The sequence below is a fragment of the Mustelus asterias genome, unplaced genomic scaffold, assembly GCF_964213995.1.
Source record: "Mustelus asterias unplaced genomic scaffold, sMusAst1.hap1.1 HAP1_SCAFFOLD_229, whole genome shotgun sequence".
Lineage (NCBI taxonomy): Eukaryota > Metazoa > Chordata > Chondrichthyes > Carcharhiniformes > Triakidae > Mustelus > Mustelus asterias.
In genome coordinates, this window is record NW_027590208.1 from 581745 (window position 1) to 607629 (window position 25885).

Consider the following 25885-nt stretch of genomic DNA (forward strand, 5'->3'; position numbering starts at 1 on the left):
AAAAAACTATCACTGCTTCCACGAGAGTGGAAACCGCGTTCTTGACACTCAGAGGGGTTGTAGCTTGTTAAAATGGCCACAGCTCGTGCCTCAGCAGTGTGACCCCAGGATGAGAGGATATGAGTGTTGTGGGCAGTCCAGGAGTCCGAAATGGTGGCACGATGGTTAGCACTGCTGCCTCACAGCGCCAGGGACCCCGGTTCAATTCCGGTGACTGTCTGTGTGGAGTTTGCACGTTCTCCCCATGTCTGCATGGGTTTCCTCCCACAGTCCAAAGATGTGTAGGTGTGATGACTTCAGTCAAGCTAGTGAGATTGGCCTGCTAGAGTATTTGGGGAGGCGATGGCCCAGTGGTATAATCACTCAACTATTAATCCAGTAACTCAGCTAATGTTCTGGGGGCCCTGGTTCAAATCCCGCCTCGGCAGATACTGGAATTTGAATTCAATAAAATATATCTGGCATTAAGCATCTGCTGATGACCGTTTGGTTCACTAATGTCCTTTAGGGAAGGAAATCTGTTGTCCTTCCCTGGTCTGTGACTCAACAATGTGGTTGACTCTCAACTACCCTCTGAACTAGGGGTGGGCAATAAATGCTGGCTGGCCAGCGACGCCCATGCCACAGGAATAAATTCAACAAAAGATGTCCCTGATTGATGGCCAAATCAAGGAATCTCGTGTTCCCCATTTAAAGCAGGTGTGTCAGTCTCTCTGCCTGCTGAAGCGGGGAGCACTCTGTTGTGTCGTATATCTTGTTTATAAAGGAACTTTTGGTGACGGGACCTTCGCCTCTGTGGATTTATTACACGAGGTTAGGTAGATTAGCCATGATCAATGCCAGGGGTTACGGGGATAGGGTGGGGGAGTGGGCCTCGGTAGAGTACTCTTTTGGAGGGTGGGTGTAGAATCGATGGGCCGAATGGCCCCCTCCTGCTCTGCAGGGACTCCACGGATATGCACTCACGGTTCTCTGGATATCGGTTTTACTGGTGGAAATGTTGAGCTTCGCTGTTGGTCTGCTGGTAAACAGTGCTGATGCTCTCTCTCTCTCTCTCTCTCTCTCCCTTGCAGGTAACCGATGTGTTAAGGGGGAAGAGCTAAGTCTGAAAGGGGAAACGGTTAACGACTGTCATGCTGAAATCATCTCACGGAGGTGTTTCATAAGGTAAAGTCTTTCTCAGGGAAGTGGGGAGGGGGGGGTAAGGACCGAGAGGTTTAACGCGGCTGGGTTAACCGGCTTCCTCGTTTGTGTGGTGCAACATCACAAGAGGAAGATCCCAGTCCTGATTCCTGGTCTGGGCTGAGATAGAAGTCTCACAACACCAGGTTAGAGTCCAACAGGTTTATTTGGTAGCACGAGCTTTCGGAGTCTCGCTCCTCCTTCAGGTGAGTGAAGAGTTGTGTTCACAAACAGGGCATACATAAGATACAGACTTAATTTGCAGGATAATTGCTGGAATGTGAGTCTTTACAGGTAATCAAGTCTTAAAGGTACAGACAATGTGAGTGGAGAGAGGGTTAAGCACAGGTTAAAGAGGTGTGTATTGTCTCCAGCCAGGACAGTTGGTGAGATTTTGCAAGCCCAGGCAAGTCGTGGGGGTTACAGATAGTGTGACATGAACCCAAGATCCCGGTTGAGGTCATCCTCATGTGTGCGGAACTGTGCTGAGATGGCAACCAAGCAAATGAAGGAACACTGGTGTTCAGGTGGGGTGGGGAGAATGAACAAAGAAAATGACAGCACAGAGACAGGCCCTTCGGCCCTCCAAGCCTGCACCGACCATGCTGCCCGACTGAACTAAAACCCCCTACCCTTCCGGGGACCATATCCCTCTATTCCCATCCTATTCACGTATTTGTCAAGACGCCCCCTTAAAAAAAGTCACTATCGTATCCGCTTCCACTACCTCCCCCAGCAGCGAGTTCCAGGCACCCACCACCCTCTGTAAAAAAAAAAAAAAACCTGCCACGTACATCTCCTTTAAACCTTGCCCCTCGCATCTTAAACCTGTGCCCCCTAGTAATTGACTGTTCCACCCTAGCAAACAGCATCTGACTATCCACTCTGTCCATGCCCCTCATAATCTTGTAGACTCCTATCAGGTCGCCCCTCAACCTCCGTCATTCCAGTGAGAACAAACCAAGTTTCTCCAACCTCCTCATAGCTAATGCCCTCCATACCAGGCAGCATCCTGGTAAATCTTTCCTGTACCCTCTCCAAAGCCTCCACATTCTTCTGGTACTGTGGCGACCAGATTTGAACACTATATTCCAAGTGCAGCCTAACTAAGGTTCTATAAAGCTGCAACATGACTTGCCAATTTTTAAACTCAATGCCCCGGCCGATGAAGGCAAGCATGCCGTATGTCTTCTTGACTACCTTCTCCACCTGCGTTGCCACTTTCAGTGACCTGTGTACCTGTACACCCAGATCCCTCTGCCTATCAATACTCTTTTTTGTATATTTCCTATCTGTATTAGACCTTCCAAAATGCATTACCTCACATTTGTCCGGATTAAACTCCATCTGCCATCTCTCCACCCAAGTCTCCAACTGATCTATATCCTCCTGTATCCTCTGATGGTCCTCATCGCTATCCGCAAATCCACCAACCTTTGTGTCGTCCGCAAGCTTACTAATCAAACCAGTTACATTTTCCTCCAAATATATTACAAACAGTGGTCAGACCGAGGATGAAAGGAAGAAGGGAGGGACTGAGGAGCACCAGATTCTAGGGATGTGGGCTTCGCTGGCAAGGCCAGCATTTATTACGCATCCTCAATTGCCTGTGGTGTTGGTGGACCACCCCCTTGAACCACTGAGGCCTGCGCAATGAAACCACTCTTAGAACAGCTCCAGGGTTTAGATGCAGCAACAATGGAGGGACGGTTGATATATTTCCAAGTTGGGGTGCTGTCCGACTTTGTAGGTGTGCCTGCCGCCCTTGTCCTTGTAGATTTTCTTTTAATTCGTCCGTGGGACATGGGTGTCGCTGGCTGGGCCAGCATTTATTGCCTATCCCTAGTTGCCCTTGGAGGGCAGTTGAGAGTCAACCACATTGCTGTGGCTCTGGAGTCACATGTAGGCCAGACCGGGGTAAGGACGGCAGATTTCCTTCCCTTTAGACTATAAGACATAGGAGCGGAATTAGGCCACTCGGCCCATCGAGTCTGCTCTGCCATTCAATCACGGCTGATATTTTTCTCATCCCCATTCTCCTGCCTTTTCCCCATAACCCCTGATCCCCTTATTAATCAAGAACCTATCTATCTCTGTCTTAAAGACACTCAATGACCCGGCCTCCACAGCCTTCTGCGGCAAAGAGTTCCACAGATTCACCTCTCTCTGGCTGAAGGAATTCCTCCTCATCTCTGTTTTACAGGATCGCCCCTTTATCCTTTGTGGGTGGCACAGTGGTTAGCACTGCTGCCTCGCAGCGCCAGGGACCCGAGTTCAGTTCCGGCCTCGGGTCGAGGAGGGAACCTGTGTGGAGTTTGCACATTCTCCCCGTGTCTGCGTGGGTTTCCTCCGGGTGCTCTGGTTTCCTCCCACACTCCAAAGATGTGAGGGTTGGGTGGATTAGCCATGCTAAATTTCCCCTTAGTGTCCAAAGATGTGCGGGTTAGGTAGATTGGCCATGCTAAATTGCCCCTTTAGTGTCAGGGGGAGCTAGGACGGGGGTTACAAGATAGGGCCTGGGTGGGATTGTGGTCTGTGCAGACTCGATGGGCCAAATGGCCTCCTTCTGCATTGTAGGGATTCTGTGATTCTAAAGGGAACCAGATGGGTTTTTCCGACAATGGGTCATCAGTAGATTCTTAATCCCAGATATTTTTTATTGAATTCAAATTCTACCACCTGCCGTGGCGGGATTTGAACCCGGGTCCCCAGAACATTCGCTGAGTTTCTGGATTAATAATCTAGTGATAAGACCACCAGGCCATCGCCTGCCCGTGTGGTAGAGGTCGTGGGTTTGGGAACATGCTGGAAAATAATGTCGGCAAGCAACAGTGCCACAAATATTTCGGGCAGACACGCAGGACGTAGCCGAGAGATTCCTTGCTGAATGACTGGATCCTGGGCTGCTTGGCGAAATGCGCACTGCTGCCCGTCAGCTATGTTGCGTTCGGCTGGCTCGGGGACTGAGGGCAATTCTCTTTCTCGATTTCCCCTCCGCGGTGTGTAATTAAAGCTGGCCTCGTCACGGCAGCGTCTGTGCTGCCCTAATCCCTGCAGATCCTGATTTTTTAATTCTGCCAGCAGGACCCTGCAGTGTTTAAATCCCCCATCTGTGGCACGGTTAACCTTGAGGCTCCTTCACGAGCTCTCAAAAGTGTGGGCTTTGTCTCGTGTGTGTAGTGCCCCCCTCCTCCCCAAATAACTGAATCAAATTCAGAAACTTAAGAGAGCAACGTTCACAGGTCACTGTTCTCTGCACTGGGTTTGCAATCCGGGGTGGGGGGTGTTGGGGGTTGGAAGGGTCGGAGGGGTGGGGAGGGAGGAAAGGAGGGAGGTTGGTGTAAGGGAACAGGCAAACCATCTCTGTGGAACAGATGGTTCAACGTTAACAAACCAGTTGCTGCATTGTGGATAGGAGCGGCATCACAATGGGCTACTTGTGACAGCTTTACAGGGACTTTTCAGTAGCAGGATTTAATAAGATGGGTTGTAACAGAGACAGGTTGTCCACCACTGGTGTACGGAATTAGTGAAGGAAATGCATGGGACAGAGTAAACCCTCCAATGAAGATGAGCCCACTGACTATCTGAACAGCTCACTTCACCTTTGTCTAATCCCCTGTGAAAGTCGCAGCCTGTACAGGAGTTGCCGTCCAACTCAATGTTTTTATCTCACCTGCTTGCTTCGCTTTCCTTAATGCGTCATTTTTCTGCAAATCCCGGCACCCACCCATGTCCTTTGGGTATCTTTTCTCCCTATGGCAAGGGGGCGGCACGGTGGCACAATGGTTCACACTGCTGCCTCACAGCGTCAGGGACCCGGGTTCGATGCCCGGCTTGGGTCACTGTCTGTGTGGAGTTTGCACGTTCTCCCCGTGTCTGCGTGGGTTTCCTCCGGGTGCTCCGGTTTCCTCCCACAGACTGAAAGACGTGCTGGTTAGGGTGCATTGGCCGTGCTAAATTCTCCCTCTGTGTACCCGAACAGGCGCCGGAGTGTGGCGACTGGGGGATTTTCACAGTAACTTCATTGCAGTGTTAATGTAAGCCTACTTGTGACTAATAAATTAACTTTAACTATGTACTCTATGAGCAGTATGCTTTGTCTGCATGGCGTGCAAGAAACAATACTTTTCACTGTTTCGCGATACATGTGACAATAATAAATCAGATTAAATCCTTTTCCTTCTCCCCATGTACTCTATGAACGGTATGCTTTGTATAGCGTGCAAGAAACAATACTTTTCACTGTATCGCGATACATGTGACAATAATAAATCAAATCAAATCCGTGTTGTATTGTCACAACAACACAGAGGGTCGCGCTCCTTTTGGGAATTAAGACGTATGGAGCAAAAAGTTAATAGGCAGCAGATAGAAAGGTAAGATGTAATTGGGCAGCAAGGTGGCACAGCGGTTAGCACTGCTACCTCACAGCGCCAGGGACCCGGGTTCGATTCTGGCCTCGGGTCACTGTCTGCGTGGAGTCGCCACGTTCTCCCCCCCCGTATCTATGTGGGTTTCCCCCGGGGGCTCCGGTTTCCCCTCTCAGTCCAAAGATGTGCAGGTTAGGTGGATTGGCCATGCTAAATTGTCCCTTACTGTTCAAAGATGTGCAGGTTAGGTGGATTGGCCATGCTAAATTGCCCCTTAGTGTCAGGGGGATTAGCAGGGTAAATATGTGGGGTTATGGGAGTAGGGCTGGGTGGGATTGTGGTCGGTGCAGGCTCGATGGGCCGAATGGCCTTCTGCACTGTGGGGATTCTATGATTCATAAGACGATGAGCAGGAAAATCCTTACAGAACCGGTCCAGCAGCATCTGTGATGAGAACAATCCAGTGAGGGTTACAAGGAGGGAATCTGTCGTACCTTCCGAGTGTTTCGATATTTCATACGTCTACACCTTTTTTAAATCGGATTGCTGCTTCCTCTGCAGGTTCCTGTACAGTGAACTGTTGAAATACGACTCTGCATCTCCGGCCGACAGCCTTTTTACTCCCGCTCAGGACAACAGGTTACAGATCAAACCAGGAATAACGTTTCACCTCTATATCAGGTTAGTATAAAACCTGCCACCCACCGGCCGCTTTGTGTTGTGCTCTGTGGGTGGTTGCCCAGGACTGTTCATTGTGGTCATGGACTTGCTTAGATAGAGGCTCCAAGTTAGAATGAGTCTAACATGCGCACAAGCACAAGTGGCAGATGGACTTCAACCCGGATAAGTGTGTAGTGATCCATTTTGGCAGATCCAATGGGATGGAGCAGCAGTATAAAATGAAGGGTACCATTCTTAGCAGTGTAGAGGATCAGAAGGACCTTGGGGTCCGGGTCCATAGGACTCTTAAATCGGCCTCGCAGGTGGAGGATGCGGTCAAGAAGGCGTATGGCGTACTAGCCTTCATTAATCGAGGGATTGAGTTTAGGAGTCGGGAGATAATGCTGCAGCTTTATAGGACCCTGGTTAGACCCCACTTGGAGTACTGCGCGCAGTTCTGGTCACCTCATTACAGGAAAGATGTTGAAGCCATTGAAAGGGTGCAGAGGAGATTTACAAGGATGTTGCCTGGATTGGGGGGCATGCCTTATGAGGATAGGTTGAGGGAGCTTGGTCTCTTCTCCCTGGAGAGACGAAGGATGAGAGGTGACCTGATAGAGGTTTACAAGATGTTGAGGGGTCTGGATAGGGTGGACTCTCAGAGGCTATTTCCAAGGGCTGAAATGGTTGCTACGAGAGGACACAGGTTTAAGGTGCTGGGGGGTAGGTACAGGGGGGATGTCAGGGGTAAGTTTTTCACTCAGAGGGTGGTGGGTGAGTGGAATCGGCTGACGTCGGTGGTGGTGGAGGCAAACTCGTTGGGGTCTTTTAAGAGACTTCTGGATGAGTACATGGGATTTAATGGGATTGAGGGCTATAGATAGGCCTAGAGGTGGGGATGTGATCGGCGCAACTTGTGGGCCGAAGGGCCTGTTTGTGCTGTGACTTTCTATGTTCTATGTTCTATGAGTCAGACAGATTTGTCTTCCGTGACCTCAGGACATCCCAAAGCGCTTTGCACCCCCTGCTGCAATGTGGAAAACACATGATGTGGAGATACCGGCGTTGGACTGGGGTAAGCACAGTAAGAAGTATCACAACACCAGGTTAAAGTCCAACGGGTTTATTTGGCAGCACAGGCTTTCGGAGTCTCAGGTTGAGTCTCGCCTGAAGAAGGAGCCTGAGACTCCGAAAGCTTGTGCTGCCAAATAAACCTGTTGGACTTTAATCAGGTGTTGTGAGACTTCTTGGTGTGGAAAACACAGCAACCTGCTTGCGCACAAGAACAGCACGGTGGCACACTGGTTAGCGCTGCTGCCTCACAGCGCCAGGAACCCGGGTTGGGTCACTGTCTGTGTGGAGTCTGCACGTTCTCCCCGTGTCTGCATGGGTTTCCTCCGGGTGCTCCAGTTTCGTCCTAACGTGTGGGTTAGGTGGATTGGCCATGATAAATTGCCCCTTAGTGTCCAAAGATGTGCTGGTTAGGTGGATTGGCCATGCTAAATTGCCCCTTAGTATCCAAAGATGTGCAGGTTAGGTGGATTGACCATGCTAAATTGCCCCTTAGTGTCCAAAGATGTGCAGGTTAGGTGGATTGACCATGCTAAATTGCCCCTTAGTGTCCAAAGATGTGCACGTTAGGTGGATTGACCATGCTAAATTACCCCGAATGGCCTCCTCCTGCACTGTAAGAGTTCTATGGGATCTTTAACATCCAGCATGGGCGGGGCTTTGGTCTAACATCTCATCCAAAAGTTGGCCCCTTCTGCAGTGCAGCTCTCCCTCTGTATAGCATTTCAGGAATTGAGCTGGATTGTGTGCTCAAGCCTCTGGCATGGGGCATGGACCCACTGACATAGAGAGTGAATGAGCTACATGCTGATCCAGGGCTAACAGAAAATGGAGAGCGAGACGGGAAGCCCAGCAGATTTTTCTTGTCTGAAGGATGGCCAAGCCATAGAAGATAAGACGGTGTCTACTGACGGTGAAGGGATAGTGCCACAGTTTGAATTTCACACTGGGTGCTGCCGGTTTGATTCAATGGCAGCAGGTGTCTAGAGTCCTGTGAGACTTGCTTCGCAGGCACAGCAGGCAGTAAAGAAGGCAAATGGTATGTAGGCCGACACAGCGAGAGGATTTGAGTCTCGGGACAGAGTTGTTTTGCTGCAATTGTACAGGGCGTTGGTGAGGCCACACCTGGAGTATTGTGTGCAGTTTTGGTCTCCTTAACTGAGGAAGGATGTCCTTGTTATAGAGGGAGCACAGCGAAGGTTTACCAGGCTGATTCCTGGGATGGCAGGTCTGTCATATGAGAGGAGACTATGTCGACTAGGATTATATTCACTGGAGTTTAGAAGAGTGAGAGGGGATCTCATAGAAACTTATAAAATTCTAACAGGGTTAGACAGGGTAGATTCAGAAAGAATGTTCCCGATGGTGGGGGGAGTCCCAAACTAGGGTCATAGTTTGAGGATAAGGGGTAAACCTTTTAGGACTGAGGTGAGGAGAAATTTCTTCACCCAGAGGGTGGTGAATGTGTGGAATTCACTCCCACAGAAAGTAGTTGAGGCCAAAACGTGTGATTTCAAGAAGGAATTAGATCTAGCTCTTGGGGCTAAAGGGATCGAGGGATATGAGGGGGGAAGGGGGGGGGATCAGGATATTGAATTTGATGATCAGCCTTGATCAGAATGAATTGCGGAGCAGGATCGAAGGGCCGAATGGCCTCCTCCTGCTTCTAGTCTTTGTTTCCTCGGCACACTGGTTACCATGCTGCCTCTCAGTGCCAGGGACCCGGGTTCGATTCCCAGCCTTGAGTCACTGTCTGTGTGGAGTTTGCACATTCTCCCCCCCATGTCTGTTTGGGTTTCCTCCCACAGTCTGAAAGACATGCAGGTTAGTTGCTTTGGCCGTGCTAAATTGCCCCTTAGTGCCCAAAGACGTGTTGGTTAGGTGCATTGGCCAGGCTAAATGTACGAACAGGCGCTGGAGTGTGGCGACTAGGGGAATTTCACAGTAACTTCATTGCAGTGTTAATGTAAGCCTTCCTTGTGACTAATAAATAAAAACTTAAACTTAACTATCATGCTTTACCTTTCTGCTTTGCTGTGCCTCCCTCCCCCAGCACTGCCCCCTGTGGCGACGGAGCTCTGTTTGACAAGTCGTGCAGCGAGCCCCCCACCAAAGAGGGAGACGAGTCGCACCACCCGCTCTTTGAGAACATGAAACAGGGCAAGCTACGCACCAAGGTCGAGAACGGTGAGTCCGCAACCTGTGAAGAGAGAGTGTGAGCACCGCAGGCTCGTGTCGAATGTGACTCAATCTACACGCGTCAGAAACAGCTCAATGCCACACCTGTAAACTATGGGAATCAGGATGCGTTAAACTCTGTAATCTCACTTTTAACCCAGACCAAACTGGAAGATAAAATATTCCCCTCTATGCAGGGAAATGTCTGCTGCAGACCAAGCAAGGTTTCAGTGTGTGACATTATTATCTCGGAGAAAAGGGGAGCTTTACTCTGTATCCAACCCCGTGCTGTACCTGTCCTGGGAGTGTTTGATGGGGGACAGTGTAGAGGGAGCTTTACTCTGTATCTAACCCCGTGCTGTACCTGTCCTGGGAGTGTTTGATGGGGGACAGTGTAGAGGGAGCTTTACTCTGTATCTGACCCTGTGCTGTACCTGTCCTGGGAGTGTTTGATGGGGACAGTGTAGAGGGAGCTTTACTCTGTATCTAACCCTGTGCTGTACCTGTCCTGGGAGTGTTTGATGGGGGACAGTGTAGAGGGAGCTTTACTCTGTATCTAACCCCGTGCTGTACCTGTCCTGGGAGTGTTTGATGGGGACAGTGTAGAGGGAGCTTTACTCTGTATCTAACCCGGTGCTATACCTGTCCTGGGAGTGTTTGATGCGGCAGTGTTGAACTATACTATCTGATCCATGCTGCAGTGACACCAATGCATTTGTTACTGATACTCAGCGCTAAAACTGATGCATGGGTTTCCTTAGCAGTGACATCTCTCAGTCCCTGTGCAGTTAGCTGACTCAAACTGAACTTGATTCACAGAAAGTTTGCTGTACAAACTTAGAAACTTTAATCAACTGATATAACTTTAGCCAGGCACCAATCAAAGTGTTAGTGGTGTTTATGCCTTAAAGAGAAGTGAAAATTTCAGGAGGTGTCCTTTAAATCAGAGAGCCACCTTCCACACTTAGACAATGCTGCAAACTGTAGTATGAACGCAAAATACTGCGGGATGCTGGAATCTGAAACAAAAACAGAAAAATGCTGGAAAATCTCAGCAGGTCTTGACAACATCTGTGGAGAGAGAATAGAGCCAACGTTTCGAGGCGAGGTGACCCTTCGTCAGAGCTCTGACAATGTGTTATGCACAGTAAGAAGTCTCACAACACCAGGTTAAAGTCCAACAGGTTTATTTGGTAGCGCGAGCTTTCGGAGTGTCACTCATTCTTCAAGTGAGTGCCTGATGAAGGAGCGGCGCTCCGAAAACTCGTGCTACCAAATAAACGTGTTGGACTTTAACCTGGTGTTGTGAGACTTCTTACTGTGCCCCACCCGAGTCCAACGCCGGCGTCTCCACCTCATGTGTTATGAAGTCAGCCTAGATGTTAGATTTTGCACTTCGATTTTTTTTTTTTGTTGCACGTTCTCCCCGTGTCTGCGTGGGTTTCCTCCGGGTGCTCCGGTTTCCTCCCACAGTCCGAAAGACGTGCTGGTTAGGGTGCATTAGCCATGCTAAATTCTCCCTCAGTGTAACCCAAACAGGCGCCGGAGTGCAACAACTTGGGGATTTTCACAGTAACTTCATTGCAGTGTTAATGTAAGCTGACTTGTGACACGAATAAATAAACTTAGAAAAAAACTGCAGAGAAACCTGAGTAAAACACATTTCTTTTTAAGGGCACAGTAGCGTGACAAATAATTCATCACTGTCTGGTCTGCAGGTGAAGGCACCATCCCAGTGGAGTCGAGCGACATCGTCCCAACATGGGACGGGATTCAACATGGGGAGCGACTCCGCACCATGTCCTGTAGCGACAAGATCCTGCGCTGGAACGTGTTGGGACTTCAGGGGGCTCTGCTGTCCCACTTCATCCACCCCGTCTATCTGAGCTCTGTCACTTTGGGTAAGCTACCAGCCTGGCTCCTTGGCCTCTTCCAGCCAAGGGTTAAAACACTGTTATTTGGCATTTGTATTAATGATTTGGATGAGAATATAGGAGGCATGGTTAGTAAGTTTGCAGGTGACACCAAGATTAGTGGCATCGCGGGCAGTGAAGAAAGTTATCTCCGATTGCAACGGGATCTTAATCAATTGGGCCAGTGGGCTGGCAAATGGAGTTTAATTTGGATAAGTGCGAGGTGATGCATTTTGGTAGATCGAACCAAATTCTTTGGTTTGGAGGGTAGGTCTTATGAGGAAAGGTTGAGGGAGCTAGGGCTGTTCTCTCTGGAGCGGAGGAGGCTGAGGGGAGACTTAATAGAGGTTTATAAAATGATGAAGGGGATAGATAGAGTGAACGTTCAAAGACTATTTCCTCGGGTGGATGGAGCTATTACAAGGGGGCATAACTATAGGGTTCATGGTGGGAGATATAGGAAGGATATCAGAGGTAGGTTCTTTACGCAGAGAGTGGTTGGGGTGTGGAATGGACTGCCTGCAGTGATAGTGGAGTCAGACACTTTAGGAACATTTAAGCGGTTATTGGATAGGCACATGGAGCACACCAGGATGATAGGGAGTGGGATAGCTTGATCTTGGTTTCGGATAAAGCTCGGCACAACATCGTGGGCCGAAGGACCTGTTCTGGGCTGTACTGTTCTATGAACCAGGGCAGGACTTATTCAGTTAATGGTAGGGCGTTGGGGAGAGTTACAGAACAAAGAGATCGAGGGGTGCAGGTTCATAGGTCCTTGAAAGTGGAGTCACAGGTGGACAGAGTGGTGAAGAAGGCATTCAGCATACTTGGTTTCATTGGTCAGAACATTGAATACAGGAGTTGGGACGTCTTGTTGAAGTTGTACAAGACATTGGTAAGGCCACACTTGGAATTCTGTGTACAGTTCTGGTCACCCTATTATAGAAAGGATATTGTTAAACTAGAAAGAGTGCAGAAGAGATTTACTCGGATACTACCGGGACTTGATGGTTTGAGTTATAAGGAGAGGCTGGATAGACTGGGACTTTTTTCCCTGGAGCGTAGGAGGCTGAGGGGTGATCTAATAGAGGTCTATAAAATAATGAGGGGCACAGATCAGCTAGATAGTCAATATCTTTTCCCAAAGGTAAGGGAGTCTGAAACTAGAGGGCATAGGTTTAAGGTGAGAGGGGAGAGATACAAAAGGGTCCAGAGGGGCAATTGTTTCACACAGAGGGAGGTGAGTGTCTCGAACAAGCTGCCAGAGGTAGTAGTAGAGGCGGGTACAATTTTGTCTTTTAAAAAGTGTTTAGACAGTTACATGGGTAAGATGGATATAGAGGGATATGGGGCAAACGCGGGCAATTGGGATTAGTTTAGGGTTTTATTTTTTAAAAAAGGGCGGCATAGACAAGTTGGACCGAAGGGCCTAGTTCTATGCTGTAAACCTCTATGAGATCACGGGGATTCGGGTCAGGAGTTGGCACTGGAGGAGAACGAGAGGTATCTGTAATGTCCAATTCATCGCTTTGAAAGTCGAGTCACTGTTTACCGAGATAAACTTGGAATTGCACAGGAATTGTAATGGTGCAGGGCAAGAAAGCCGCTGCCAGAGATATTCAGTGTAAATGTTCAGGGTGGGAGGCGATGGCCTAGTGGTATTATCGCCAGACTATTAATCCAGAAACTCCGCGAATGTTCTGGGGGACCCGGGTTCGAATCCCGCCACGGCAGATGGTGGAATTTGAATTCTTGGGACCTGGACAGTGGGTCACTGTCTGCGTGGAGTTTGCACATTCTCCTCGTGTCTGCGTGGGTTTCCTCCGGTTTCCTCCCACAGTCCAAAGATGTGCGGGTTAGGTTGATTGGCCATGCTAAAATTGTCCCTTAGTGTCCAGAGATGTATTGGTTAGAGGGATTAGCGGGTAAATATGTAGGGATATGGGGGTAGGGCCTGGGTGGGATTGTGGTCGGTGCAGACTCGATGGGCCGAATGGCCTCTTTCTGCACTGTAGGGTTTCTATGATTCTATGAATTCAGTAATAAATATCTGGAATTAAGAATCTACTGATGACCCATTGTCGGAAAAACCCATCTGGTTCACATTTCGTAAAGAAGTCATTCATCCAGTCATTCAGCAAGGAATCTCTTTTCTTCATCCTCCATGTCTGGCCAAAATATTTGTGGCACTGTTGCTTGCCGACATTATTTTCCAGCACGTTCCCAAACCCACGACCTCTATGGCCTAGAGTCTTATTGCTAGATTATTAATCCAGAAACTCAGCTAATCTTCTGGGGGACCCGTGTTCGAATCCCGCCACGGCAGATGGTGGAATTTGAGTTCAATAAAATATATCTGGAATTAAGAATCTACTGATGACCCATTGTCGGAAAAACCCATCTGGTTCCCTTTAGGGAAGGAAATCTGCCGTCCTTACCCCGGTCTGGCCTACATGTGACTCCAGAGCCACACAGCAATGTGGTTGACTCTCAACTGCCCTCCAAGGGGCAACTAGGGATGGGCAATAAATGCCGGCCCAGCCAGCGACACCCATGTCCAATGAATTAAGAGTGAGAGCCATGAAGGAGGGCAAGATGTTGGGAGGTGGATCGTCTTGTCAACCCTGTCAAAGGCGGCTGAGGAAATAAGAGTTTGCAGTCCAAAGCTCCTTGTGTGACTCAGAAAGCCCCAAAGAGCCAATTGAAGGTCCTTGTCACTGTTGTGGTGCAGGAAATTCGGCAGCCAACTTGCGCACAGCAAGCCCCTACACCGTGCTGTGATAATGACCAGATCATCTGTTGTTGCGACGGGTAAGGATCGACCAGTGCGCTGGGGATAACTCCCCTGCTCCTCTTCACAATTGTACCATGGGGTCTTTTACATCCAGCTGAGAGGGAGGACCCCAGGTCTCGGATAAATGTCTGAGAGATTGGGATCTCCCAGAGCCTGGCACTGCTCCTTGCATTGGAATTTGATTTGATTTATTATTGTCACATGTACTGAGATGCAGTGAAAAGCATTGTCCCTTGCGCGCTATACAGACGAAGCATACCGTTCATAGAGAAGGAAAGGAGAGGGTGCAGAATGTAGTGTTACAGTCATAGCTCGGGTGTAGAGAAAGATCAACTTTTTGCGAGGTAGGTCTTATTTCTGAGGAAGCAGGTGATGACTGCGGTTTTGAAAGTGAGGGTGGAGAGAGAAAATGTTCTCTGGCTCTGCCACACCCTGTGGAAAAGGAATAAAGCTGTCTCTTCCATCAACCCCGCAGGTTACCTGTACAGCCACGGACATCTGGCCCGGGCTGTCTGCTGCCGCATGTCCAGGGATGGTGCGGAGTTTCAAACGGGCCTGCCTTATCCTTACACGTTGAATCACCCCCAGGTAAGCACGACAACAAGCTTGGACCCAGCTCCTTCCAGCTGCTGTACAAGATGACAAACTCTCATCCGTCGCAGGTGGGCACGGCAGTCAGGACAGGCTGAGAACGTCCAGCTGAATGAATGTCGTACGGGCCAATGCATGTCCACCTCCGGTGGTGTACGACTTGGGTGTGTGACCTCCCCATGTCAGGACGGTGTGTGTGACCTCCCCATGTCCATGTCACGATGCTGTGTGACCTCCCCATGTCCATGTCAGGACGGTGCGTGACCTCCCCATGTCAGGACGGTGTGTGACCTCCCCATGTCCATGTCACGATGCTGTGTGACCTCCCCATGTCCATGTCAGGACGGTGTGTGACCTCCCCATGTCCATGTCAGGACGGTGTGTGACCTCCCCATGTCCATGTCAGGACGGTGTGTGACCTCCCCATGTCCATGTCAGGACGGTGTGTGACCTCCCCATGTCCATGTCACGATGCTGTGTGACCTCCCCATGTCCATGTCAGGACGGTGTGTGACCTCCCCATGTCCATGTCAGGACGGTGTGTGACCTCCCCATGTCCATGTCATGATGCTGTGTGACCTCCCCATGTCCATGTCAGGACGGTGTGTGACCTCCCCATGTCCATGTCATGATGCTGTGTGACCTCCCCCCACGTCCATGTCACGATGCTGTGTGACCTCCCCATGTCCATGTCAGGACGGTGTGTGACCTCCCCATGTCCATGTCATGATGCTGTGTGACCTCCCCATGTCCATGTCATGATGCTGTGTGACCTCCCCCCATGTCCATGTCATGATGCTGTGTGACCTCCCCATGTCCATGTCAGGACGGTGTGTGACCTCCCCATGTGCTAGGTCGCCCTGAATACACTGGCTGAAGCCTCCAGGGGCCCAGCAATGACAGCACGCAAACATTTGGATGAGGAAAATGCAGCTCATGAACAGTCCGTTTGACCCAATTAGCCCCCCCCCCCCCCCGTTCCCCCTTGCTCACCTTTCCCCCTTGCCCGTCCTGCCCTGCCCGCTCGCCCACCCTGCCTGCTCTCCGCCGTCTTTTCCCCCCTCTGTCCCCTGCTGAGTAAAGGATTAATGATTGCTTTCTGCTTGCAGATCGGCAGGGTCAGTGTCTACGACTCAACGCGGCAGACTGGGAAAACAAAGGAGTCAAGTGTAAACTGGTCCCTGGCAGATGGAACAGAGATAGAAGTTCTGGACGGAACGAAAGGAAAACTTGATGGGTAAGAAAAACAAATCAGCCAGTCCGTTTTGTATGTTCTGACCCCCCCACAGTGCGGCGCTCCCTCAGCACTGACCCTCCCACAGTGCGGCGCTCCCTCGGCACTGACCCTCGCGCAGTGCGGCGCTCCCTCAGCACTGACCCTCGCGCAGTGCGGCGCTCCCTCAGCACTGACCCTCCCACAGTGCGGCGCTCCCTCAGCACTGACCCCCCCGCAGTGCGGCGCTCCCTCAGCACTGACCCTCCCGCAGTGCGGCGCACCCTCAGCACTGACCCTCCCACAGTGCGGCGCTCCCTCAGCACTGACCCTCCCACAGTGCGACGCTCCCTCAGTGTTGGCACCGGGAGTGTCAGCCTGGGCTAGGTGCTCACAGTCTCTTGTGTGGCTCTGAAATCCCGAGGCTCCTGACTCGAAGGTGAACGGATTCTGCCCACTGAGTGGAGGCCAAAGCTGACCGAGTATTACTGACGCTGCAAGTGGCGGTCAACGGGAATTCTGGGGGGAGGCGCGGCCGGGTGTCTGACCTTCACACACACACAAAGCAGCACGGTGGCACAGCGGCTCGCACTGCTGCCTCACAGCACCAGGGACCCGGGTTCGATTCCCGGCTTGGGTCACTGTCTGTGTGGAGTCTGCACGTTCTCCCCGTGTCTGCGTGGGTTTCCTCCGGGTGCTCCGGATTCCTCCCACCATCCGAAAGATGTGCTGGTTAGGGTGGATTGGCCGTGCTAAATTCTCCCTCCGTGTAACCCGAACAGGCCCCGGAGTGTGGCGACTAGGGGATTTTCACAGTGACTTCATTGTAGTGTTAACGTAAGCCGACTTGTGACGCTAATTAATAGGCAAACAAACAATTTTTAAAAACTGACAGAAATTGGAGCCTCTTGATTTTTATTTGTGCTTCCCCCCCCTCCCCCACTCTCTCCCCCTCATCCCTCAACCACCCCCCCCCCCCCCCCCCCCCCCCCCCCCGCCCTCTCAACTCCTCTTCCCCAACCCCCTCCCCCCCAGGCCTCAGCTGGACGTCTCCCGGGTCTCCAAGAACAACTTGTACAATCTCTTCCGGCGGCTCTGCACCAAGAACGACCGGCAGGACCTGCTGGCCTTGGCCTCCTACTCCGACGCCAAGGCTGCCGCAGCGGACTTCCAGAACGCCCGGACCCTGTTCTTCAAAGCCCTGGAGCAGATGAACTATGGCAACTGGATCCAGAAACCTCTGGAGGAGAAGAGTTTCATGAACAGTGACGCATAGTGGGGCAGGGGGGGGGAGCGGGTGGAAATGGGTTCAAGGGGGTTTGGGGAGGGGGAGGGAGGGGACAATCCTGTACAGAGGTTGTAGAGAATTTAAAAAAAAACATCCCCAGACAACTTTTTTTTAAATGACTACACAATTCCTGACATTCCTTTATAAATCTCTCAAATGTTTATAATCGAATGTAGCTTAAAAAAAAACGAGACAGATAATGATGTAGGCCTGATTTTAAAAGGAGAACCATTCTAGCCAAGAATTGGGACGGATGGAGGACCAGGAGGGGGTGACCTCTTTCACGCACAGGCTTCCATGCCATCGGGGGGGGCCGGGTGTTCCTCGCGGGAAGGAGCGGCTCGAAGTTGGGAGGCTCAGACACAGAGAGAGAGAGACACTGTAATAATTCTTGTCCTGTATTGTTATTGGACCAACTGCATGATTCTGAGAAAGGACCAGAGTGAGGAAGGAGAGAGAGAGAATGCAAGGGCACAACATGGGGTGATTATATGTGCCGACAGCGCTTAGGGCTTCACTGCCTATCCCATTCCCACCCCCCCCAAGCCCCTGCTTGCCAGCTTCATAGCTTCAAAGGTGCTGGTTACATTCCTCCTGCTTGCGACACCGTGGCGGTGGTGAACACTGCTGTCTCACAGCGCCAGGGACCCGGGTTCGATTCCAGTCGCGGGTGACTCTGTCTGAATATGTGTGGAGTTTGCCCCCCCCCCCCCCACCGTGGGTTTCCTCCGGGTGCTCCAGTTTCGTTCCACAGTCCCAAAGATGTGTGGGTTAGGTTGATTGGCCGTGCTAAATCCTCCCTCCGTGTACCCGAACAAGCCCCTCATTGTACCCGAACAGGCACTGGAGTGTGGGGACCAGGGGATTTTCACAGTAACTTCATTACGGTGTTAATGCGCTCCGGCTTCCTTCCACATCCAAAGATGTGTAGGTTAGGTGGATTAGCCATGCTAAATTGCCCCTTAGTGTCCCCAGATGTGTAGGTTAGGGGGATTGGCCATGCTAAATTGTCCCTTAGTATCCAAAGATGTGTAGGTTAGGGGGATTAGCGGGGTAAATACCTCGGGTTACGGGATAGGGCCTGGGTGGGATTGTTGTCGGTGCAGACTCGATGGGCCGAATGGCTTCCTCCTGCACTGTCTGGATTCTATGAGTTCTGACACGACCATCGCAAATATTTTAAATTGGGAAAAGATATAGATAACACCGGGGGAGAAACCTCGCTGCCCTCTTGCCACCCGTTTCGGAGAGTGATCCACGTGTTCTGAAGGTTCTACCTGAGTCTTGGCTCCGCGTGGCCACAAACACTCTGGGATCAAGTTCCAGTCCGTTGTCCGGTTCACCGAGAGCCCGTGGGATTAGCTCGGAGGAATCGACTTGTGATCCTGGTCCCCCCCCAGTCGGTGGCACAAGGATGTGGGCGCACGCAAGAGACTCGGGTGTGGAATTGCCTCGCTTTCCTCTCCTTGCCCCCCCCCCCCCCCCCCATCCCCCGTCCCCCCTGTCGAGACTTGAATGTGAGGGTGAGGACCGCGGTGGCTGTCTGTTGTACCCGAGAGAAGCGCTGCACCCTCGCAGTCAGTCAGCCCCCTCCAGGAGAGAGGGGAAAAGGGAGAAGTGACTGTTAAAACAGGATGGGAACATGATCTGGGAACATGATCGAAAGCCAACTGACTTGTTACTGCTTTGTTAGAAGGTAGAATCTCCTCATTTGACCAGCTTCGAATTAGTCGCAGACGCCCGACATCCTTTGATATCCTGGCTGTGCGAGTGTGCGTGACTTCCGCCGGGGCTCGGGTCGGGCAATGAGGGGGGAGGGGGGGGAGTGCAGGGCTGGGGCTAGTGACAGGAACTCCGGCTATGTACGGAGCCACGAGTCAGATGGGTTCAGAAAGGCCTCCCTTACTTAACGTGTGCCCAAGTGAAATCACTGGTACTGTTGGTGTCGCATGTTTTATCATTTTCTTTTTTTTTTTAAATTCACTATTAAAAGACTGACCAACAAACTGTGTGGAACTTTGAAGCGGAACTTCCCCCCCCCCCCCCCCCCCCCTCCCCCCAAAGTACTAACAGCGACGCAGAACCTTTGTCACCCACCTTACGCAGACAGACCCTGGTGCGTACTTTCTTCCAGCGCTCTCCATCTTCCGTTTCCGCTCCATGAGCATTGTGGGATGCCAGGCTGAGCTAGACCGTCTCTTCCCCCCCCATCCCCCTTCAGCTGCTTTTACAAACTGTTTCCACCCTCCTCGGGGTGATTCGGAGTGCCGCTACAGACCCGTCCTCTTGGGGACGTTGCTGAGCTTGAGGGGACGGGGGGTGTGTTCTTGTGCCTGACTTGAGGCCGTTGCAGCTAACTGCCTCCCATCTCTAGCTTTTTGGGCATCTGAGGGTTGGTGGTTCGCCCAAAGGCCGCGGGGAAGGATGTTGTCACAGGGAGGGTAGAGAAATGGATCAGAACCCTCTCGCATTCCCCACCTCTGGGGACCAGCCTTGAATCCAGCACTGAAATCAGCACATGCACTTAAATCGCCCAGCTGTGTAACACTGGGGTACAGTGCTGGTGGGGACGGGTCTGTCACTGTATGACACTGGGGTACAGTGCTGGTGGGGACGGGTCTGTCACTGTGTAACACTGGGGTACAGTACTGGTGGGGACCGATCTGTCGCTGTATAGCACTGGGGTACAGTACTGGTGGGGTTAAGTCTGTCGCTGCATAACACTGGGGTACAGTACTGGTGGGGACGGGTCTGTCGCTGTATAACACGGGTACAGTACTGGTGGGGACGGGTCTGTCACTGTATAACACTGGGGTACAGTACTGGTGGGGACGGATCTGTCACTGTATAACACTGGGGTACAGTGCTGGTGGGGACGGGTCTGTCGCTGTATAACACTGGGGTACAGTACTGGTGGGGACAGGTCTGTCACTGTATAACACTGGGGCACAGTACTGGTGGGGATGGGTCTATCGCTGTATAACACTGGGGTACAGTACTGGTGGGGACGGGTCTGTCGCTGTATAACACTGGGGTACAGTACTGTGGGGACGGGTCTGTCACTGTATAACACTGTGGTACAGTACTGGTGGGGACGGATCTGTCACTGTATAACACTGGGGTACAGTACTGTGGGGACGGGTCTGTCACTGTATAACACTGGGGTACAGTACTGGTGGGGACGGGTCTCTCGCTGTATAACACTGGGGTACAGTACTGGTGGTTATTCAATGGAGCGAGCAGCAAAGGATTCAGTTTGTGATACTGAGTTATGTACAGACCATGGGTAATTTTGTTTTTTGTCTCTTGGTGAGTGGATCACGGGGCTGGCAGTGTGGTTGTAGAATAACGCACCTGAGGTTTCTGGTTGTATTTGCAGCCATTACAGAGAACCTTGCAGTCAGTAACCAATCTAGTTGAAAGCCCCTAAGTGTGCTGCCTGGCATCTTATTTCCCTTGCACCCACCCCTCATCGATGTGCAAGTTTGTACTTGTAAGAGAACGGGAGAGCAGTCGGTGTTACTTGACGGAGGAGAGGGAGCGTTTAACGAGCGCTGCGCTTTCTCTCAGCAATTGTGAAGTAACTTGCCAGCGTATTTTTTTTCTTTTTAGTTTAATCACTCTCTGGCGTATCGCAGTTTTGGAAAGTCCGCCCGTTGTTGTATCCGATTTTAGTTCCCGCTAAACGTTCTGCGGACAGAAGCAGGATTGAAGCTCGCGTTCTTCCAGGTGTGTGTTGTGCTTTGTTGCTGCTGCTGTTATTACCAGTCCAGGTTTGCAGATCGGTGTGGGTCTTAGACAACTGATTCCCCCGTCCCCCAATCACAGGTGTAGTGTCGGAGATCTCAGACAGCAAGGGAACCTTGTTCAAATATCCAACACTGATGGCCGTGTGGGCAGCAAAGTAAATTACTGTTTTATTTCCCCCCTTCAGTCCGCACCGGTGTGTGAGTAAGGCCGCTCTTGCCTCTGTGAGGCAGTGGTGTCAATTGGGTCTCATGTTGAGTGGGCAATGGTCGGTTGAATCTAAAGCCAGCAGTCATCCACAGGGTTGGCATTTGTGTCTGGCTGAGTTTAACAATGATGTGGAGATGCCGGCGTTGGACTGGGGTAAGCACAGTAAGAAGTTTACCAACACAACACTTTAACCTGGTGTTGGTAAACTTCTTACTGGGTTTAACAATCCCATCTTATCTCCCTTCTCTTTCCCACCCCCAAAACCCATGTGCAGTGTCAGTCCAGCCACATTCTTTCCTGCATCACTCACCGGAAACATAGGCGTGCACCCGAGGGCCTGAGGAGGGAACAGCGTTGGTGAGTGCTCCGAGATGGAGCTATTGGGGTAGGATTTAGGGGTAGGGCCGTGCCTGGGCGGCACGGTGACGCAGTGGGTTAGCACTGCTGCCTCACAGCGCCAGGGACCCGGGTTCGATTCCCGGCTCGGGTCACCGTCTGTGCGGAGTCTGCACGTTCTCCCCCGTGTCTGCGTGGGTTTCCTCCGGGTGCTCCGGTTTCCTCCCACAGTCCGAAAGACGTGCTGGTCAGGTGGATTGGCCGTGCTAAGATTGCCCCTTAGTGTCCCGGGATGTGTAGGTTAGAGGGATTAGCGGGGTAAATGTGTTAAGGATTAGAGCCTGGGGTGGGATTGTGTTCGGGGTGCAGACTCGATGGGCCTCGAATGGCCTCCTTCTGCACTGTAGGGTTCCTATGATTCAGACCCGGCTCGTGCTCCCACCCCAGTTCCCGATGAGAGACCAGTGCTCTGCAAAGGCTGGAAATGGCACTCACTCCTCAGAGTGTCTGACTCCACCTGACAAGTTGTTTCAGAGGTCATTGGGGGGGGGGGTTCTCCTGTCATTTAGCTGGATTAGTGGAATCTTGCTTCAACCGTCCGTGACGGTGATCGAAATGGGTAAACCCCTTGTGCTGGGGCACCGCACCCCCCCAGGCAGATGTTGTACCTGCCATTCTCCCACCCACCTGTTTGAGTGCGGGTTTCCCAAGGACTGATTCAATCCCCTCTGTATCATCCCGTTCGCAGTTGTTAATGGTCCAAACATTTTGAATGTAAACCTTTTGTCTACGGTGCGGAGGGGATGCACAACGCAGAGCCTACAGAAACCGGGGTCTGGAGAGAATTGTTATGAATTATTCTCTCTCTCTCTGTCTCCCCAGCCCCCGGGCTACTGAACCTCCACCTGAGCCATTTTGGAATATGTGTGCCAGTTTGTTTATATTTCCCCCCCCCCCCCTGTAAACGCAGTGATGGGGTTCACTCCTACGTACTGGCACATCTTGCCCGTCCCACTGTGGTGGGGGGGTGGTACCTGTGTACGAAGGGAAAGCCCCCTGGGCAGCACGTGGCGGCTGGGCCGCAGGTTCTGAGGTTCAGGTCCGCAGCGTTCCTGGGAAAGGAGAGGGAGGAAGATGTTGCGTATCTCTCAATCTTGGGGAGCATTTTCTGTTTTAAATCGGCTCCTCTCAATCCTTTCTTCCTGAGGAGGGGGGGGCACCCTCCCCTCCTCGCCTCCTCTCCCTCTCCTCCCTCCCCCCCCCTCCTCTCCCTCCCCCCCTCCTCTCCCTCCCCCTCTCCTCTCTCTCCCTCCCCCCCCTCCTCCTTCCTCCCCCCTCCTCAAGAAGGAAGGATTGAGAAGAGCCAATTTAAAGCAGAGCTCCCCGATACTGGGAGTTTAGAAGGATGGGGGTGGAGGGTAGAATTGGATTGAATTGAAACTTACAGAATACCGAGCGGCCTGGATAGAGTGAACGTGGAGAGGATGTTTCCACTAGTGGGAGAGACCAGAACCGGAGGGCACGACCTCAAAGAGTGAAGGGACGCTCCTTTAAAACCGAGATGAGGAGGAATTTCTTCAGCCAGTGAGTGGTGAATCTGGGTGCCACAGTGGACGTTGGGTCACTGAGTGTCTTTTAAGACAGAGACAGATGGATTCTTGGTCAATAAGGGGATCAAGGGTTACGGGGAGAAGGCAGGAGAATGGGGTTGAGAACCATATCCGCCATGACTGAATGGCGGAGTTGACTCGATGGGCCGAATGGCCTGTGTCTTACGGGGTTGTATGTGTGAGAGGCTGGAAGTTGTTCTGAAGGCAGCACGTTGCATGTTGTTCCCACTGCTCGTTAGTACGCTTTGGGGGTTTTATTGTGTGCGGGGGGGGGGTGGGGGAATGTGTTACCTTTTCTGTGTGCGTGTGTATATGCTCCGTTTTTACAAGGGTTATGTTTTTTTGTAACAGCTAGTAAGTGTCTTTGTTTTCATCCATTTAATCCTCTAGAATAAATTGGATGTTCGTCTTTTCAGAGTATTGGTGCAGAACTTTTTTTTTCTTATTCTGTGGCTTGGGACGGGAGTGGGGAGCAGGAGGATAGGAGCTGGGGGAGGCCATTCGGCCCTTCGAGCCTGCTCCGCCATTCATCACGCTCATGGCTGATCATCCAACTCAATAGCCTAATCCTGCGTTCTCCCCATCACCTCTGATCCCATTCACCCCAAGCGCTGTATCCAGCCGCCTCTTGAATACATTCAATGTTTTGGAATGAACTACTTCCTGTGGGAATGAATTCCACAGGCTCACCGGGTGAAGAAATGTCTCCTCACCTCCGTCCTAAATGGTCTCCCCCGAATCCTCAGACTGTGACCCCCTGGTTCTGGACACCCCCCACCATCAGGACCATCCTTCCAGCATCTATGGTCTCTGAGGAGGCCATTCGGCCCTTTGAGCCTGCTCCGCCATTCATTTTGATCATGGCTGATCATCAAATTCAATATCCTGCTTTTCTCCCCCCCCCCCCTTCGCCCCATATCCCTTTAGCCCCAGAGACTTGTATCTAAGGTTTAAATTTCTTTACTTGTGTCACAAGTCGGCTTACATTAACACCGCAATGAAGTTACTGCGAAATTCCCCTAGTCGCCACACTCCGGCGCCTGTTTGGGTAACACTGAGGGAGAATTTAGCATGGCCAATGTACCCTAACCAGCACATCTCTTGAACTGTGGGAGGAAACCGGAGCACCCGGAGGAAACCCACGCAGACACAGGGAGAACGTGCAGACTCCTCACAGACAGTGACTCAAGCCAGGAATCGAACCCGGGTCCCTGGCAGTATGAGGCAGCAGTGCTAACCCACTGGGCCATAGATAATTCCTAAGTGAAATCACACGACGTTTTGGCCTCAACTACTTTCTGTGGTAGTGAATTCCACACATTCACCACCCTCTGGGTGAAGAAATTTCTCCTCACCTCAGTCCTAAAAGGTTTAGCCCTTATCCTCCAACTATAACCCCTAACGTGGAGATGCCGGCGTTGGACTGGGGTGGGCACAGTAAGAAGTCTCACAACACCAGGTTAAAGTCCAACAGGTTTATTTGGAATCACAAGCTTTGGGAGCACCGCTCCTTCATCAGGTGAGCGGAGAGTTTGTCTGTATAGCGCGCAAGAAACAATACTTTTCACTGTATACTAATACATGTGACAATAATAAATCAAATCAAATACATCACAGCACACCAATTTGCATTTATTAATGAGGAACTTGCCTATTTCCAGCAGATGTATTTTCTGTCAGAGTCAGTTTCTGACGAGTAACAGGCAGCATTGGGGGCGATTTTCACTCTTTTAACTGCTCGCTCACCCCATTCTCCCAAGGTAAAAATCAAAGTTTTTAGCAAGATGATTGTGAGAGAAAAGCTTCCACATGAAGGACTGCTGATTAAACGTTCCAAAATAAATGTAATACGTGGACATGGCCATCGCAGGTCACAATAACTGAGGTTATACAAACATGGCACAGAAAGACTGTCTATATAAGCCCTGTTTGTGAATCCAACTCCCACTCACCTGATGAAGGAGCAGCGCTCCGAAAGCTTGTGATTCCAAATAAACCTGTTGGACTTTAACCTGGTGTTGTGAGGCTTCTTACTGTGAACCCCTAGTTCTGGACTCCCCCCACCATCGGGAACATTCTGTCTGAATCTACCCTGTTAGAATTTGATAAGTTTCTGTGAGATCTTCAGCGGGTAAGCTTTGATCTGCAGTCGTGGCGTACTGTGGACATGGGAAAAGGTCGGCAGTCGTGGCGTACTGTGGACATGGGGGAAGGCCTACAGTCCTGGCGTACTGTGGACATGGGGGAAGGCCTACAGTCCTGGCGTTCTGTGGACATGGGGGAAGGCCTACAGGCCTGGCGTACTGTGGACATGGGGGAAGGCCTACAGTCCTGGCGTTCTGTGGACATGGGGGAAGGTCTACAGTCCTGGCGTACTGTGGACATGGGGGAAGGCCTACAGTCCTGGCGTACTGTGGACATGGGAAAAGGTCGGCAGTCGTGGCGTTCTGTGGACATGGGGGAAGGCCTACAGTCCTGGCGTTCTGTGGACATGGGGGAAGGTCTACAGTCCTGGCGTACTGTGGACATGGGGGAAGGCCTACAGTCCTGGCGTACTGTGGACATGGGGGAAGGCCTACAGTCCTGGCGTTCTGTGGACATGGGGGAAGGTCTACAGTCCTGGCGTTCTGTGGACATGGGGGAAGGTCTACAGTCCTGGCGTACTGTGGACATGGGGAAGGTCGGCAGTCCTGGCGTACTGTGTACATGGGGAAGGTCT

The 25885-nt window shown here is 51.4% G+C and overlaps 1 protein-coding gene across 3 annotated transcripts in view; it reads left to right on the forward strand.

The window, feature by feature from the left end:
• Nucleotides 1-19284, forward strand: part of adar (adenosine deaminase RNA specific) — a 93047-nt gene extending 73763 nt beyond the window's left edge. For all 3 annotated transcript variants that reach the window (XM_078203901.1, XM_078203902.1, XM_078203903.1), the window contains exons 9-15: nt 1074-1167; nt 6117-6236; nt 9340-9473; nt 11183-11365; nt 14647-14759; nt 15872-15999; nt 17011-19284. In XM_078203901.1, coding sequence (XP_078060027.1) covers nt 1074-1167; nt 6117-6236; nt 9340-9473; nt 11183-11365; nt 14647-14759; nt 15872-15999; nt 17011-17251 — 1013 coding nt within the window. In that variant the 3' untranslated portion in view covers nt 17252-19284. The remainder of the gene's footprint in view (nt 1-1073; nt 1168-6116; nt 6237-9339; nt 9474-11182; nt 11366-14646; nt 14760-15871; nt 16000-17010) is intronic.
• The last annotated feature ends 6601 nt before the right edge of the window (nt 19285-25885 follow it).